The sequence below is a fragment of the Hyaena hyaena genome, unplaced genomic scaffold, assembly GCF_003009895.1.
Source record: "Hyaena hyaena isolate Hyena2069 unplaced genomic scaffold, ASM300989v1 scaffold_30, whole genome shotgun sequence".
NCBI lineage: Eukaryota > Metazoa > Chordata > Mammalia > Carnivora > Hyaenidae > Hyaena > Hyaena hyaena.
This window is the reverse complement of record NW_024080662.1, coordinates 3,453,210-3,469,414: the sequence shown is the minus strand read 5'-3', so window position 1 is coordinate 3,469,414 and position 16,205 is coordinate 3,453,210. Positions and strand designations below refer to the sequence as shown.

Here is a 16,205-nt window from a genome sequence, read left to right as displayed (position 1 = left end):
GCTGCCAGGAAGCTCAGAGCCAAACAGGATACAATTTGTGTCCTATTTGAATCTATTCTGTGTCCACTGTTATCTTATCTTCCCCCTTCAATCCCTTCCACATAAACAAATTCACAGGCCACAAATATAGTCACCAGGCCAGAGATGTAGCAGAGCGCCGAGCAGGGTGTGAGAGAGGCAGGAGGCCAGTGCTGGGGTGCCCGGGCTCAGGAGACCCGGTGACACTAGGCAGGTTCTCTGACCTCTCGGAGCTTCACCTTTGTGGGGCATACACTGGGGACAATGACATGATCCACAGGACTTTGGGGAAGATCCCATGGGATCGTGCAGGGAGGCTGAACCCAGAGCTGAGTGTCCAGTTAGGAGTCTATCAGTGTCACCTCCAGTGGCTGCTGGCACCATCAGTACCAGGCATTCATTCTCGCTGATTTCACGGAGTGTCTACAGTAATGAGTTAACCTAAACCGCTGATGGGGAAACCGTGACAGGAGGGGCAGGGACCGGGCCATGGTCGGGTGGCTGGCAGAACCGGATTCCTGCCGAGGTTCGGTCTCCCTCTAGTGCCTAGGAACCCAGCTTCCCGCCCCATCCACCACTGCCCGGCCTCTGCTTAGCATCTGGACCCTCAGAGCAGGGGACCTCTACAATCCAGCCCCAGTGCAGGGAGAAGGTAGCTCAGGACACACACGGGTCACCCCACTCACCACCATCTTGTCTGCCTGGAAAGTCCCCTGGTAGCAGACACCTGCCTGGGTGACCATGACCCCCGGACCATGGCGCTGGTCAGCCTGCCACATGCCAATATAGCGCTCACCCCTGGGGGAGGAGCCAGAGCTGGATCAGCGTCGTTCCTGGGCACCTCTGTGCCCTCTGCTAGGATGACTGGGGTCAGGGGCGAGGGTGGAGAGCAGATAAGGAGCTCTGATAGCGCCTGAATCTACTCAGCTCAGACCTGGGTCAAGTGAGGTCAGGACCTCCAAGAGAAACAGAGGACAGAGGAGGGAGGGAGCCTGCCTGGGGTTGGGTGGGGGGTATCCTGGCAGGCTTCCTGGGGGAGGTGGCAGGAAGAACTGATGGAATGCAAAGTCATGGAGGTCGGAGCCTACAACAGGTATGACACATACGAGGGGACGTTCAGTGGTCTGGAAGGCTGGTCTAGAAGGAGGGGTGTGCAGGTGGCACGGCTGGGGTGAGGTCAGAGGAACAGGGAAGCCTCCAATGCAAGGCCAAGGACCCCAGGCTTCCTCTCACAGGCCAGAGAGCCTGGAAGGGCTGCGATCCTTACACAGTATCCTTACACTAGACAGGGGGTCAGAAAGTCCCCGTGGACAGTGCGAGAGGGGGCCTGGGTAGGGAGGTTCCTTAGTCAAGGAGGTCAGGGCTCCCTCATCCTGAGCCTCAGCAACAACCAAGGTCATAGAAAGGAAGTGAGTGACTTTAGAGCCTCTGAGGGAGGCAAACGGATGGGACCCACTGACCACAGGACCCATGCCCTGTGGGTTGGTTCGTGAGGGTCTTCTGAGCCCCCTGACCCTGCGGGGGGGCGGCTGCGGAGCACTCACCTGTCACCGTCTTCCTCGACACCGTAGCCACTCTTCTGGCCCCTCTCCCAGTGGCCCGTGTACTTGCAGGGCTGCGGGGCCTGTGAGTGGCTCTCAAGGACCCCAAATCCATGCCGCAGGCCCGCCTGGAAGTAGCCTTTGTACACCTCGCTGGTGCCGTGCCTGTACAGGGTCACCGACAGCTGTCCCTGCCTCCCCGAGCTCAGCCCAGGGCACGTGCCCGCCCCAGGAGCCCCCCTTGCCATCGCGCCGAGGGTCACTTACTCACAGATGCCGTAGCCACACATGCTGCCTTCCCACCAGTGGCACTTGTAACAGTCAAACTTGTCCTCAGAGGCCTGCGGCACCAGGCGGATGCCAAATCTGTCGGTGTGGGTGTGTGGGGAGGGCAGTCAGCACTGGGGCTACCACCTTGACCTTGACCCAGGACACGCCATGACACCCCTTCCTGCCACCCAGGAGTGTCCCTGCCTCTGAGGGGCCTTCTCAGACAATGGAGAGACTCTCCCAGGTGCTCAGCCATCTTTTCTTCCCAAGGGCCACTCTTGGAACACCCCCCCACACCCCCCGTCCGGCCCTCCTGTGCACCCTGGGACACAAGGGAACTTCGGTTTCCCCGAGTGCAATAAGGGGAGCTGGACCAAATGGCCTTGAGTTTCTGCGTGAGGTTTGGGAATTTAGGGCGGGGCCAGGCCGGTGACGGTGGCAGGGGTGGGGGGAAACCACTCCCCTGCCTGCCACATTCTTCCCACATCGGCTCCCGGCCTTACCCGTGCTCCAGGCCCTGGCAAAAGTTCCCCACGTGATTCCGGCCATCTGGCCACTTCAGGGTGCCCCTGGAAGACCGTTGAAGGGCACGCACATCAGGCCACCAGACCCGTCCTTCAACATGCACAGAGCTGCCAGCTGAGCCCCACCACAGCCCTCTCAGAGCCCTAGGCTCCCCGCAGACTGGATTCTCTGCCCCCACTCAGCCCTTCTTTCCGAGCCCTATGACCCTTCTCCACTCCCGGCACAACTGACCCAGCAGCCTGAGGCACACTCACCACACCCCACAGGGAGAGCCCTGGAAACATCCAGGTTCCCTTTTTCCCTTGACCAACAGGAAGCTCCAAGCTAAACTCCAAGCTTAAGTCAAATGCGAGCCAGTGGCTTCTAGTATCCTCCTTCCCTCTTCTGACACGGCATTGTTTTTTCTGGGGTTTTGTTTTTTCATTTGCTTCCCCAGTCCCTTTCTGGAAGCAGGCAAGATATCAGAAACTAACGTGCTTGGGAGCATAACCTTGGCAAGTCCCTCCTGTTTTCCGGGCCCTGGCTTTCCCAGCTGGAGCACAGGGCGGGCCCACATGGTCTTCAAGAGCCCACCTGCCTGTGGGGTCACGTAGACCTGTGACTGAAGCCAGACTCGCCCTATAACCTGCCCTGAGGCCTTGAGCAGGTCATGCCAGCCTCTGGGCTTCCAGAACGAGTGATAACACTCCCCCCGGTGTGGTCTTATAAGGAAGGGGTGGGGGAGGACAGGTGTCTGCAAACCATTTCCCTGACCGGACCGGACAGCGCTGCGTGGGTATGCGCATTATTCTCCCGCTCCATTCAGAGAACAGTCATGCAGCCCTGCGGGCCAGCCGCCTGAAGACTGTTCCATACCCTCTGGTGTCATCACTGTCAAACGATTCTGTATGGCACAGACATACTATGGGCCAGGTCCTGTCCATTAGGGCTCGAGAGACCGGGGGACAAACAGACTTGACCGACCAACGCAGAAGTAACAGCCTTCGGTCCGTGCCCTCGGGTGATTGGGTCCGTGTGGGTCCCGTCTGCCCTCAGGCTCCCATGGAGACCCCTGCCTCGCTCCGCCCGAGCTCCGGCCACTCACTTGCCATGGGGCCTGCCCCGGCACCACTCGCCCTCGTAGGTGGCCTGGCAGAGCCGGCCCTCGGCGCGGAAGGTGTATGCTGCGCAACGGCGGGTGGGGGGCTCGGGGGGCTCCAGGCCCGCCCCCAGCACAGGGAAGTCCTTCTTCCCACGCAGGGCCTGGCCCACGGCCTGAGTCACCTTCCACTGCCAGACCATCTGGTGGGGACAGGGGAAACACAGGATAGGTCACTGCCGGGGAGCAGCCCCTCCAGGAAGCCCTTTGTGGTAGCTCCAGATAGTGCCCCTCCACCGTCCCCCCAACTCTGTTCTGTCCCCTGGGGGAAGAGCCAACTGCTCCATGCTGCCCCCTAGGGCTCGGCATCATGTGCAGCTTCAGCGCCTGCCCAGGAGAGCCAGAAAGAACCACGGGGCAGACACCTCACAGGCCCCGACCCTGGCTCCGCAGGGGAAAGCACCCTGTTCTCTGCGGCATCCTGATGCCTGACCCAGGCAGACCGCCGACTTGCTCTGACCATGACCGCAGAGCCTCCGGGGAAGGGGACTCCCTGCTGCCTTCCCTCACTCCTCTGGCCCTGCCCCACCCCGATTCACAACTCACCCACACTCACCCGGCTCTGGGGGTCCTTGGAGCAAAAGGAGAGCTCTTCCTCAGGTGTGAGGAGGCCAAACGTGCACCTAGACAGATGGAGGGGACGCGTAGGCCCCAGTTCCGTTCCAAGGGCTGTTCCGGGAGGCCCAAGCCCTGGGGTGCAGGGAGTTTTCAGGGGGGTGGAGGGAGAGAAGGCCTGGGGTATCATTGGAGGGGGTCGCTCACCCGTCCTGCCCAGGATCCACCCACACCAGCTTCAGATCAAAGGTGTGGACACTGTGGCCCTGGAAGGAGAGGGGACACAGGTGTCACCAGGGCCCAGACCACATGCTCCCTCAGACCATCAGCTGATGAACACCCCTTCCTCTAAAAGATTTCGCATAGCGCCCTCCTGCCTGGCCTAGGCAGGCTGGTCACTGCCTCACCGCCGCAGGGGGAGGAGGTACCAGGCCCAGGCCCGAAGGGAAGGAGAAGTGTGCCAGACACAGGCAGGGACAGGAGTGAGCCTGGCACAGGACATGCAAAGGTCCAGGGGTAGGAAAGGGCACAGAGCATTGAAGTGACAGTATCTCATCAGTGTACCTGGGGCACAGAGTATGAAGTCAGGGGTGGAGGGGAGCTCACACTGAACCAGAACCCCAGAACCAGGTTTCAGGAGATGCAGGTTTGGGCAGGGCAAGCAGCAGCCCTCCACCCCCCCACCCCCAGCCCAGCCCTCAGCCTCCCTGTCTGCAGGGGAGGCCCAGCCTGGCCTTCTGAGGGGACAGAGAAGACAGCGCTGTGGCTATCACAAGGGATGTATGCTTCAGGGAATGGCTAAGCACAGTCAAGTTTACAGGCCAGGAAACAATCCCAAACCCCAGGCCTGGCTCTCCCTCAGACTTCCACAACGTCCAGAGCCCAGGCACTGGTTCCACATGGTACGCTTTTCTAGAAGCTTCGTGTGTGCCCGGATCATCCAGCCCTCCTCAGCCACCAAGGGCCACCCATGACCTCCCATCTGGGGCTCCCCTCCTAAGTGTGGAGAGAACTAAGAGTTGTCCGGCACCTGCCAAAGGACAAACTCACTCACAAGTGTCCCATTTTCCAGACGAGGAAACCGAGGTGCAGCTGGTTAGGGGCGATGCCAGCTGGCAAGGCCTGAGGTGGGGATGCACCTGGAGCGGCCTTGCCCAATAGCTCACCCCGCTCCAGGCATGACGGGGCCTGCTGCCCCCACCCGCAGCAATGACTGCCTCTCGGCCCCCATCACCTCCCCACGAGCCAGAGTTCTCGCTCCCCTCTCCTTTCTGGGCCAGACCCCGGACCCCCGCTGCAGCCCCAGAACCTCTGGCCGGCCCCATCCCAACCTGCAACAAGACCAGGGCATCATCGAAGAGCAGCACGCGCTCCGCCCGCAGCGGGGCAACCGTCACAGGGACGTCCTGGCTGTCTTGCAGGAGTCTGCGAGCAGGGGTGCAGAGCACGTCCTGGGGAGGAGGGCGGGGAGGCACAGGGCTCAGGCCTCCCTGGCGCGGTGGCTGCAGCCCCCCCCCCCAACTCTATCCATCTCCTGGAGGCCACCAGCTCTGTGACGGACATCGGGGCTCCAAGGGCAAGGGGCAGGGGGCAGCAAACTTGTCTGGGAGCTTCGCTTTGACGCCCACCCCACCTCGAGCCACTGCCCCCGTGAAGCCCCCAACAGCACTCACAGGGGCTCTGCGGTCCCTGCTTCTCGCTAGCACTTCTTGTGCCCTTTCTCTGTTCCCCTAATTCCCTACACTGGGCCCCAGGCCTGCCACACCTTCTCAGGGTACAGGAAGGGGGGCTCCCCCGTCGACCCCAGGAGGGGCAGCGTGTGCCATAGTGGGCTGTGACATGATCGGCGGCGTCTCAGGACAGAGTCAGTTCTGACTGCTCTTCCCCAGAGCCCTCTCACGGCTTGGCCCAGGAAGCACTCAGCCAGTGCCTGAGGATGGCTAGACAGACGGACCCCACAACCTGGCCGCTGCAGGATGAGAGCCCCCTTTCCTGACCTCCCCTCCCAGGCCTCAAACTCACCCTTAGCCGGCTGCTCAGGGTGTGCCAGAGAGCCTGCGTGGCGGTCGCCTGGTCCAGTGCCTGCCTCATGAAGGACTCCAGGTTCCCAAAGAGGGTGGCTGCGTGCACCACCAGCTCCCGAGTGGGGTGGCCCTGCAGGGACACAGAGCAGCGGGTGAGTGGGGGATGGCGGGGTGGGGGGGTGCTTGTCAGAATCCTCCCCCACCCTGTGATGGCTGCGCCGGCCGGGCCCCAGCTGGTCAGAAGGTCTGGGTCTAAGGCAAACATTGTGCTTTTTTCCTTGCCAGCCCTTCCTTGAGGGAGAGGCCAGCACGAAGGTGCTTCCAGAGCACCAATGGGTGACTGAGTCCCCGAGCCGGCCCTGCCTAGGTGTCCTCACGCCCAGTACAGATTCTCCATCTGCTCCTTGGGTCTCTGCTGGCCCTGCTACAGCAGGGCCTTGTACCTCAGACATGCCAGGGCAAGGCCATGTCCCTTCAACACCCCTCCCCCGCCGGGCCATGTCCCCAAAAGCATGGCTGCATCTTTCTCAAATCAGGGTTCCTGAGTAAGATGGGTCCCCTGAGCCAGGACCCTGTTTCTCTCCTCCCTCGGCTTCCCTACATGTGACAGGCCTACTGAGCAGTCCCCGGTCCCCCGACACCCCTGCTACCTACCTCCCCAACGGTGTCCCCGAGGCTCAGCAGGAGGAGCACGTACTGCTGCACATGGTGAGCGAGCGGCTGGCGGAGGGCCTGGACCAGCGCTGTGCCCACAGAGGCCGCTGAGCCCACGCCCGCCAGGAGCTGCCGCAGAGCCTTCCGCTGGCCCCGCCAGTACTCGCTGAGTGGAGGAAGGGCCACCACCTTCATCCCTCTCCTGCGTTCCCCGCCCTGCCACCATCACCGCCGTCCCCCTGCCCAGCTAAGGCCCCTCAGATCTCAGGGCAGCCCCAGACCCCGAACAGCTCTCCTGTCACGAGACCACGGCTGCCCAATGGGAGACTCAATGGCAACATCGGGGTGTGAAGGGATCACTGAGGACAAGCAGCCACCCTGAACAGGACGGCCCCTCCTTCCGCTTCCCACGGTCAGCCTTGGCTAGTGGATATCTGGATTTGGCTCACCGCCTCCACAGACTGACCCCCCCACTTCCGGTGCGGATCGGTGTGGAATTGTTAGAACCAGGAGTGTTCAGGATGAGTCATGGGCTCGGACACCGGCTGCTCTGGCCATGGGACTTCCCCCAGCCTTCCCCCCTGGACGCCCCCCCTCCACTCAGAGGCCCCTCCCACCGCAGCACCCTGTGCTCACCTCCTCTTCTTTGCTGCCTTCTGAAAGGCCTGCACCACCACGCAGCTAGTGTAGGCCTCGATGTACCTGCAGGCAGCCCAGGACACACCCTGCAGGCCCAGCCCACAGCCTCAGACCCGAACCCCTGCCCTTCTGGCGTCCTGGGACCCCACTCACTGAGTGGCTGCAGCCCTGACCCAACCAGATCATTCTAACTCAGTCGTTCCTCCCTGGGAGGCCCCACCGCTTAGGTCGGGGGTGTCTGTGCTTGTTCAGACCCACCCCAGACTGAACCCAAACCTTTGCCTAAACCCGGGGAGCCCTAGGCCCAGGCGGTGCCCCAGGCTTCCCGGAGGCCTTACTCTACGTGGACCTGCAGAACATGGTCAGCTCCGTGCAGCAACAGCAGGGATGCCAGACCAACGCAGTCCTGGTGGCACAGCCTCCTCCGCAGGGAGTGCAGGCTCTCCTCTGTCACCTCCCAGAGCCGCTGGGAGCTCCGGTGTAGCTGCTGCAGGAGCTGTAGGCACTCTCTGCCCTGGGGGTCCGTGGGCTCTGGGGGGACCGGGCACAGCCACACGATAAGGGGGCGGGGCCTCTCCACCTTGTGGGGGCGGGGCCTCTCCACCTTGTGGGGGCGGGACCTCTCCACCTGGGAGTCGCGGGAAGCGGTGCTCTGCAGCCCAGGAGCCTGGGCCAGGGTCCTGCATCCTCAGGGTCTTTGGCCCTGGATATGAAGCTGATGTGGGGACAGGGAGCTGGAGCTCAGCAGGGACAGGCAGCTGGGGTGCTGGGCAGTACCCTTGAGGAGTCAGTGGGGCACACACATGTCCACCCCCTCACTAAGCAGGGACAGCATCGATTACCTAGGGGCACCAAGTACACCAACTCCCCTGAGTCTCTGGACTTCCTTGGGTCTGGGATGTATGGTCCGTAAGGTCCTATGGTCCCCTCCCACTCACAGAGGAGTGAACAGAGCCCCTAAGTGGAAGGCACCTGACCAAGGTCACTTCACAAGTGAGACTCAAGCTGGAAGTAAAAACTCAGCATCCTGCTTTTCAGCCGTGCCCTGGGTGAAAGCAGTCTGAGAATCCAGGCAGAGCATCAGGCCTGTGCCCTGGAAGAGGTGGGACTTTGACTCTACATACAGCTGAGTCCGGGCTAGGGCTTTGTGGCCTGGCCCCTTAGGGTACCTTTGAGAAGGGAGCAGCCAGCGACGGGAGGCAGAACCCCAGTCCCATCAGAAGATGCCAATACCGCATGTCCCTGTTCCTTTCTGAGGCTGAGAACACTGTGTGTGCCTCGAAAGGTCTAACAAGATAGGTCCTGGGTCCCAAGGATGGTCCCTGCATCCCCCACCCTCCCCACTGCAGAGCTGAGACTCACCAGCTGTGAGCAGGGGCTGGAGGACAAGGCTGTTGATGCGGGCGAGGGTGGCGGAGAAGACCTCCTCCAGCCGCAGCAGGGCCTCCTCCTCGGGGTTGCACATGGCCAGAATGCTGCACTTGGTGCCTGTGAATGGGGCACAGACCAGAGTGAGGGTGCCCTCCAGAGCAGGGTCAGTGCCACTCTCAGCCCATGTGCCCAGGACTACTCACAACAGAACGGAGCAGTGAGCCCGGGTTGCCTTCGAGGGAAACCCCTGGACCAGTCACTGAGCCTTGCTCTGCAGAGGGGACCTGATGGAGGGGGAGAGAGGGCTCAGAACTGTCGAGAGAAACAACCCTTTGTAGCCACAAAGATGGGTGCTCCTCAGCCCAGTTCTGGCCTGCTCGTTCCCCTGCTCAGACACCCACGATGGCTCCCGAGGTCCAGAGTAGTATCTGGTGGTGCTCTGACCTAGCTCCCTCTCCACAGAGTCTCTGGAAACAAGGACACACTGTCAGAGGAACGCAGCCTTTTTCTCAAGGCCGTGGTTTAGCCCCCCCCTTGTCGCCCATAGGGCTGAGTAGGCAAGGAAAGGTCTGGGGCAAGTGGAGGGTGGTCTTCTGCTGGAGCCATCATAGATGGGCAAGAAATAAAGAGGCAGAGAGGAGGACAAAGCATGCAGGTCTGGGCGTGGTGAGAGCAAAGGATCATGGACACGAGGGCCCAGGCCCTGCGCATGGCCCACCAAGAGTAGCCTATGTGGCCGGCAGAGGAGTCATGGAGGCTCTCAGGGCAAGGGAGTGGTAGGACCCAAAGCCAGACTTGCGGAGATGGACGTGGTGACAGCTGGCAGAGGAGGTGGTGCCCAGCGGTGGCAGAGTGAGATCACAGGGGTGAGAGCCAAGCCCTCCGTGTCCCTCAACCTGGATGACCCTGTTGTGCCCAGAGGAAAGAGGTGGGGGTTGTGGGGGTGGGCAGGGGGACTTGAGTCTTTGGACTTCCCACCCTGGAGTGAGGGAAGAGCAGGCAGAGGTCCCCTGAGAAGGTGGGTTTCTGCCGAGAGGGAGGGGCAGCAAGGGGTCTGGGCTCCAACCCCCCCCTGCAGCCAGGCCGCAGCCTCCAGACACAGTGCTCTCCCACCCAAGCTGGGTGCCCTCACCTCTCTGCAGCTAGCTGACCTGGGTGGGGTGGGAGATACCGTCGGGGGCACTGGAATGGGCAGGTGACACAGGCGGACCCAAAAGGGCAGACAGGAAGGGGTCTCATCCCTCCTGACCCAGCCCCAGAGGCACTTTCCGGGTCCCTGACAAAATCGACAGCTCCCAGGGACCCAGCTCTGGGGCAGTAGGGCGGTGTCTCAGAATTCTGGCCAAGGGCCCAGGCCCGGCATTCCTGCCCCACCTTTCCTGCTGCTGCTGCTTCAGGAGGGCGAGGCCTTGGGAGGGTCGGGCAGGAAGGGGAGGCGGCTAGATGCCTGCTCTCTCTGTGGGCCCCTGGGGCAGCCCCAGTACCTCCCCTGCCTCCCGACCTGGGGCAGAGGGACAGGTCGCTTCAGGTTAACACAGGCAGACCTGGAGAGCCCAGCCGAGGGGGCCAGGGCTACAGCAAGTGTGCCCCCCCCCGACCCACCCCCATATCTCCAGAAACTGACCGAATTTGGAAAGGCCCTCTGGGGTGGGGGTGGGTGGGGGCTCTCCATCCTTAGTTGGCAGCCAGTCAGTCGGGGTCTGAACTGAGAGGTGAGGACAGTCCAGCCAGGGCAGGAGGTGTGGACTAGGAACCAGATCAGGGCGAGTGGGGAACCTGCAGTCAATAGCTCAAGGCTGAGAGGCCCTGGACCAGGCATCCCCCACATTCACACAGACTTGGGGTCCACCCCAACCGTGCTGCACCCCGGATAGAGCTCTCTGCCCCACTCCGCCTCAGGCATCCCCCCCACCTCCGCTGGGGGGCTGGTAGCTACCCCTACCCTGCACCCACAGCCCACACCTCAGCTGCTCCCACAGGACCCCCTGCGGACCCCCTACCCACTGCTCAGTCCTGGCCATGCTTATCCAGAGCCCTGTCCTCTCTGGGCTTCAGTCGCCTTCTCTGTGAAACAGGGGTGCATTTTGATCAGAGATTTCAAACCATGTGAGTCCTCCCTAGAAACGATAAATGCGTGGGGAGCTGCTCTGGGTGGGAGACCCGGTCCTCAGCCTCCTTCACTGCTCAAAGCAGCCTGGGGCTCCTCAGATGAATCTTAGCGCCAGCCTGGCATTTACTCTAGGACCCTTCCAGATCTGTGGCCCCAAAGGGACATCCACCTCTGGGAACCGAGGCACACTGCCCAGAAGAAAGGCCAGAAGCTAAGCATGGCTGGTGAGGTAGTGGGTGCGGGAAGGCTGTGACTAAAGTTGGGGATCTGGTCTGGTGTCATCCAGGGGGCCCCGCTCCCTGGCTAGAGAGCTGGGGCCTCCATCCTGGAGCTAATCAAGAGTGTGGGAGCAGGGAACAGACCGGGCACGAGTGTGCAGGGGTGTGTGTGTCTGGGGGTAGGGGCAGGTGCTGAGCCGTAACATGAGAGGGACCCCGCAGGAGTAAACCCCACTCAAACCCCAGCCACATCCCTAACGCACTGGCTCTGGTCATCAGAATGGCCTCCGTACCCTTTCCCTCCACCCAACTCCAAGGCTCCTTAGTGTTAGGCAGCACATGAAGCACCTATGGAGAAACTAAGGCTGAGGAAGGAAAGAAGAGGGCCAACACATTCTCTGTAGAGCCATGCACAGGGCTCACATCCAGGCCTCCGGTTCCCTGTCCCACCAGGCTCACCTGAGCAAGGTGGTTCAGAAAGGCTGGGCGACTTGCCTCAGGGCACACAGCAAGTTCCCAGCAGGGCTCCGCCTCCTACCTCCTCAGGCAGCCTTGGTGCTCACTGCGGGGCAGGGTGAGGGCAGAGCGGGCTAGTCCTGGCGTGCCCAGGTGAGTCAGCTGCTCCTCTTGGGTAGATCTAACCAGCAGCCAGACCTGCTCTCTCCCCTGCATTCCTGGCCTCTGTCCACGCCTGGTCGCTCTCAGGCAGGGTCACCGAGGCCTCCCTTGCCCTCTCCAAGACCCGGCCCCTCAGGCCCCTCAGGGCCCGGGGGGGGGGGGGGCCACACCCTGTCGTGGCACCCGCTCTGTTATTTCCTGGTCTGGGCAGGCAAGGAAGTTTTGCTTGCTATGGACGCTTTTTCCTGGGCTGCCCCAGAGTCCCCTAAAACAACAGGCAGGCCTACTGGTAGACACAGCTCTGGGGCAGCCCCAGAGTGGGGGTGCTCAACTGTCACAGCTGACCCCTCAGTCTCCACTTTGGCTTGTCCCCCAGCACCTCTTCTCCGGAATTCCATGGCTCTAAGCTTCTTGTCCTAGACACCCCCCTCTTCTCAGTCACTGACAGCTTCCCTGCCCCTCCCTGCCTGACACACACGCAGTCACCAGAGTTTCCCAAACATGGGATCCTGTCGCAGCCACCAAGCATGTGCCCATGCAGGCCTCACTGTAGGCGTCACCTCCTCCTGGCCGTCTCTCAGGCTGGATGAAGTCCGGGGCCGAGCCCCTGGGCCGTGCACGAACCCGGGGCGCTATCCCTGCGCTGCCCCTAAACCCAAGCCAGTTGACCGCGGGGCAGGGAGAACGAGGTTGAAAGGCTGAAGGGCCCAGGCACGGGGCGGAGAAGGGGGAGTGCCTTGGGACAAACTCAGAGGGCCCCAGTGCGAGTGCCGTCAGGGACCGAGGAGCCGTGGAGGGACGGCGACGCGGCGGCTCAAGGGGCGGCTAGGCGAAAGTCCCACCTGGAGTGAGGGGCACGCGGGAGCACAGGAGCCCGCCCACAGACGCGCGACCTCCGCCCCGCCCTTACCTGCGCGGTGCGGGTGCCCGGAGCAGGGAGTGTCGCTGCGGCCGCTGGCTCCCCGCCGCCTACACGCCGCCCCCTCCCCGCTGCCCCGGCGTCCGCCACGCCCACTGCCACGCCCCCTCGCCACGCCCCCACCTTAGGCCCCTCCCTCCTCGGGGAGTTGCTGGAGGAAGTTGGGACTTGAGCCGACCGACCCGCCCAGCGATATCTACGCCCCCCATAACCCAGCCTGATGTCTAGTCCTGAGGCCTTCCCTGGAGACCTCCGGGTCCGAAGGCTCCTGGGACCCAGTAGGAGTGGGAGGAAGGGGCCTGACCCCTCCGTCCCCTTAAACACACACACCCTCACTCACTCAGGCCCAGGCTCGCCCGGCTTCCCAGGGAAGGGCTCCCAGGGCAGCCCGGCAGTGGCGGAGAAGCGGCCTCGCTTTCTTCGTTCTGGCTCCTGGCGGGGTCTTCCCAGGTCCATCGGCCCCCATTCTGACTGCTCTGGGCCTGGGTGCAGCCGCGTGACCTCCACCCGCACCGAATCACAGAGGCCAGCACAAGCACAGCGCTGGGTGGGCTCCAGAAACGCACAGAGAGTGGGGTAAAGGAGGCAGCGCCGCGGGCCCTTGGGCCAGATATGGACGGCCAGCGGCCATTCCTTTCTATGTGACCTTGGGGAAGTCCCCCTGCCCCCACTCCTGGGTCTCATCATGGCCCAGTAGAGCATGAAGTCTGCGCTTGTCTGCTCCAGGGCCTGTGACCTTGGAAAGAGTGGCGGAAGCCTAGTCCCAGGAGGGGGGAGGACAATGGTTCAGTCTGTAACAAAGGAGCCTGCTGTCTGCTGCCTGGTCCCCCTCCAGCCACCACGCCTGCCCCCCCATCACTTCCCGCAGTACACGGGTTCCAGGAGATGACTAGAGTCATTTCCCCTTTCATGGTTGACAACATGAGGCCAACAGGCCCCATACGGGCAGTGGAAGAGCAGAAAGGGTACCCCACCAACCCCCTACTCAAGTCTAAGGGGAGCAAGTCCTGTTCCATCCTGCCAGGCTGAAGAGAGATCCCCAGTGGAGGGGGCACGTGGCAGTTCAAGGGGTTCCTTCTCAGATGAGCAGGGTCTTGGTGGGTCTGTGGGTCCCCTGGCACATGGGTGTGGTCAAGCAAGGGGTTTCTTGGGCTTGGGAGGAATGGCCAAGGGCTGGGGAGTAGCCATGGCCGCATGCAGAGAGAGCAAGGTTGTCTAGGAGCATGTGATGACCATGGCAGGTGGGACAGAGCCCTGAGCAGGAGGAAGCTGGTTTTGTGCTTGGTGTCTCTGTGCCAACCCTGCCCCTCGCTGGGCCTCGGTGTCCTTGTCTGTCCCTGTAGCTGAGGGAGGGCAGCACTGGCTGGGCTCGAGCAGAAAGAGAAGGGTCCCCTCAGCTTCCTCCCCACAGCCCAGACTTCCTGTTCGGCCACATCTAGGGGAATTGGAAAGCTGGGGGCCAGTCTTCCCTTACCCCCACCCCGACCCCCACACTGGGTGACCTCAGCCAGCATTGCCAAGTGGGGCAAGAGCTGCCAAGCCTCTCTCCCTCTCTCTCTTGGATGGGGCCAAGTAATTTGTAGTGCCTCTGGGAGTACCCAAAGGATAGCCTCCACTGGGTCCACCTGCCCTTGGTCCCCTGCAACAGAGCCAAGGGCCCTTGCCCAGTGCCACCGCAGATGTGCCCACACACACCCGCCCCACTCTCACATCCCCTGCACACATATATGATTCCACGGTCACAGAGATGTGTGGTGTATCCATTTATTTGTGCTGCACAAACCCATCTACTGCTACTGACCGCACTGGCAGGACCCCCAAGCTGCACAACTCAGGAGGCAGCCCTGTATGGGAGCACAGGCAGCCCCTGTGCACATCCCCAGGAACACGGACTTACACACTGCTCCATGGAACACACACAGAGACTCACAGACACACAGAGGCAAGTGTGGAGTGCGCATGCACTCCTGTGCACGCGAGTGCCCTGGGGCACAAGCACATGCTTCTGTACACATGGGTCTCACCAGGCCCAGCCCGGCCCCAGAGCTATTCTGGGCCAGGCCTGGGGCCAATGAGGTCAGAGACTGCCAGCTCCCAGCAGGCCCCAGGCACTGTGTCTCCGGCCTGGACAGCCCAGCCCCCACTCTCAGCCCAGGCCAAGTCCAAGATGTCCCGGATCCCAGCCTGGCTCTGTGGCTGGGAAGATACCCACTCCCAACCCTCTGCTTCCCCAGAGCTGAGCCTCGAGCCCTGGTATTTCTGGCTCCAGGAGAGAACTGTCCACAGGTTCCTCTGTCACTGTCAACTGACACTGCCCATGGCTTCCAACCCAGCGGCCCTAGAGACTGGACTAGGTCCCTACAGGAAACCCACAAGAGCTAAAAATAGCACCCAAGAGACAAACAGGGTTCCACAGGCCAAGTATTCATGCCACCATGTATGGAAAGGACACTGTCCTCCAGGGGAGCCTGGCTGGGGAGTCTGAGCATCTAGGGCTCTGCTCCCCCAGACCTGATGGGCTTTACTGGTATTACGGTGCAGGAGAATACAGGGACCTCATAAGAAATAGAATAAGGACTGGACAGGGGGCAGAATCCTGGGTTAGGGGCCACAGACTCAAGTTTGAGGCCTCAGTTCCTCTGTGACCTTATGCAGGGCACAACCCCTCTCTGGCCCTCAATTCCTTATAAGTCCACAGAGGACAGAGAGGAAGATAAGGTTTCAAAGATGGAAAAGGCTTTAGCTTCAAGGATGTTTCTCTCACCGTGGTATTTCACATTATGGAGAACTGGAAAAAACAATGTTTGACCACAGGGCATCAAGACAATGACCACAACAATCATAATGACTAGCGTTTCCTGAAGGCTTGTGGTGCACAGGTGCTGTGATGCCATCATTATATCCATTTTACAGATGAGGGACTGAAGCTCAGAGAGGTTAGGCAGCCCGCTGAGGTCTGACAGCTGTCATATGATCATGCCCCAGAAGTCTTAGTGTTAAGCTTTATTACCTTTAGAAGCTATAAAGTTTAAAGCTTGAAATCTATAGGAAACATAATATGAAAGTTTCATTACTTAAAATTTCTTTTTTTTTTATTTTTTACTGTTTATTCTTTTTTTTTTTTTTAATGTTTTATTCATTTCTAGGAGAGAGAGAGAGAGAGACAGCGTGAGCAGGGGAGGGTCAGAGAGAGAGGGAGACACAGACTCTGAAACAGGCTCCAGGCTCTGAACTGTCAGTCAGCACAGAGCCCGACGCGGGGCTCGAACCCACGAACCGTGAAATCATGACCTAAGCAAAAGTCAGATGCTTAACCGACTAAGCCACCCAGGCGCCCCATGTTTATTCATTTTTGAGAGAGAGAGCACAAGCGGGGGAGGAGCAGACAGAGAGAGAGAGAGAGGGAAATACAGAATCAGAAGCAGGCTCCAGGCTCTGAGCTCACTCAGAGATCTGTGAGATCGTGACCTGAGCCGAAGTCAGAAGTTTAACTGACTGAGCCACAAAGGCACCCCTAAAATTTCTTCATGCTAATTTAGTTTTGTGAATTGGGGATAATAACTTCAATTTTTTTCAGTTGACTTTTGCCATCTTCAGAGAGCAAA

At 60.9% G+C, this 16,205-nt stretch overlaps 1 protein-coding gene across 1 annotated transcript in view; it reads right to left on the bottom strand.

Annotated features, from left to right (window-relative positions):
- The window catches only part of ALS2CL (ALS2 C-terminal like), a 28,862-nt gene extending 16,217 nt beyond the window's left edge, over positions 1-12,645 (bottom strand). The window contains 14 exon segments of the mRNA XM_039228304.1: positions 705-816; positions 1,563-1,724; positions 1,827-1,925; positions 2,333-2,398; positions 3,439-3,635; positions 4,049-4,115; positions 4,255-4,313; positions 5,379-5,498; positions 6,070-6,201; positions 6,726-6,891; positions 7,362-7,427; positions 7,703-7,895; positions 8,727-8,852; positions 12,592-12,645. Coding sequence (XP_039084235.1) covers positions 705-816; positions 1,563-1,724; positions 1,827-1,925; positions 2,333-2,398; positions 3,439-3,635; positions 4,049-4,115; positions 4,255-4,313; positions 5,379-5,498; positions 6,070-6,201; positions 6,726-6,891; positions 7,362-7,427; positions 7,703-7,895; positions 8,727-8,829 — 1,542 coding nt within the window. The 5' untranslated portion in view covers positions 8,830-8,852; positions 12,592-12,645.
- Between the last annotated feature and the right edge of the window lie 3,560 nt (positions 12,646-16,205).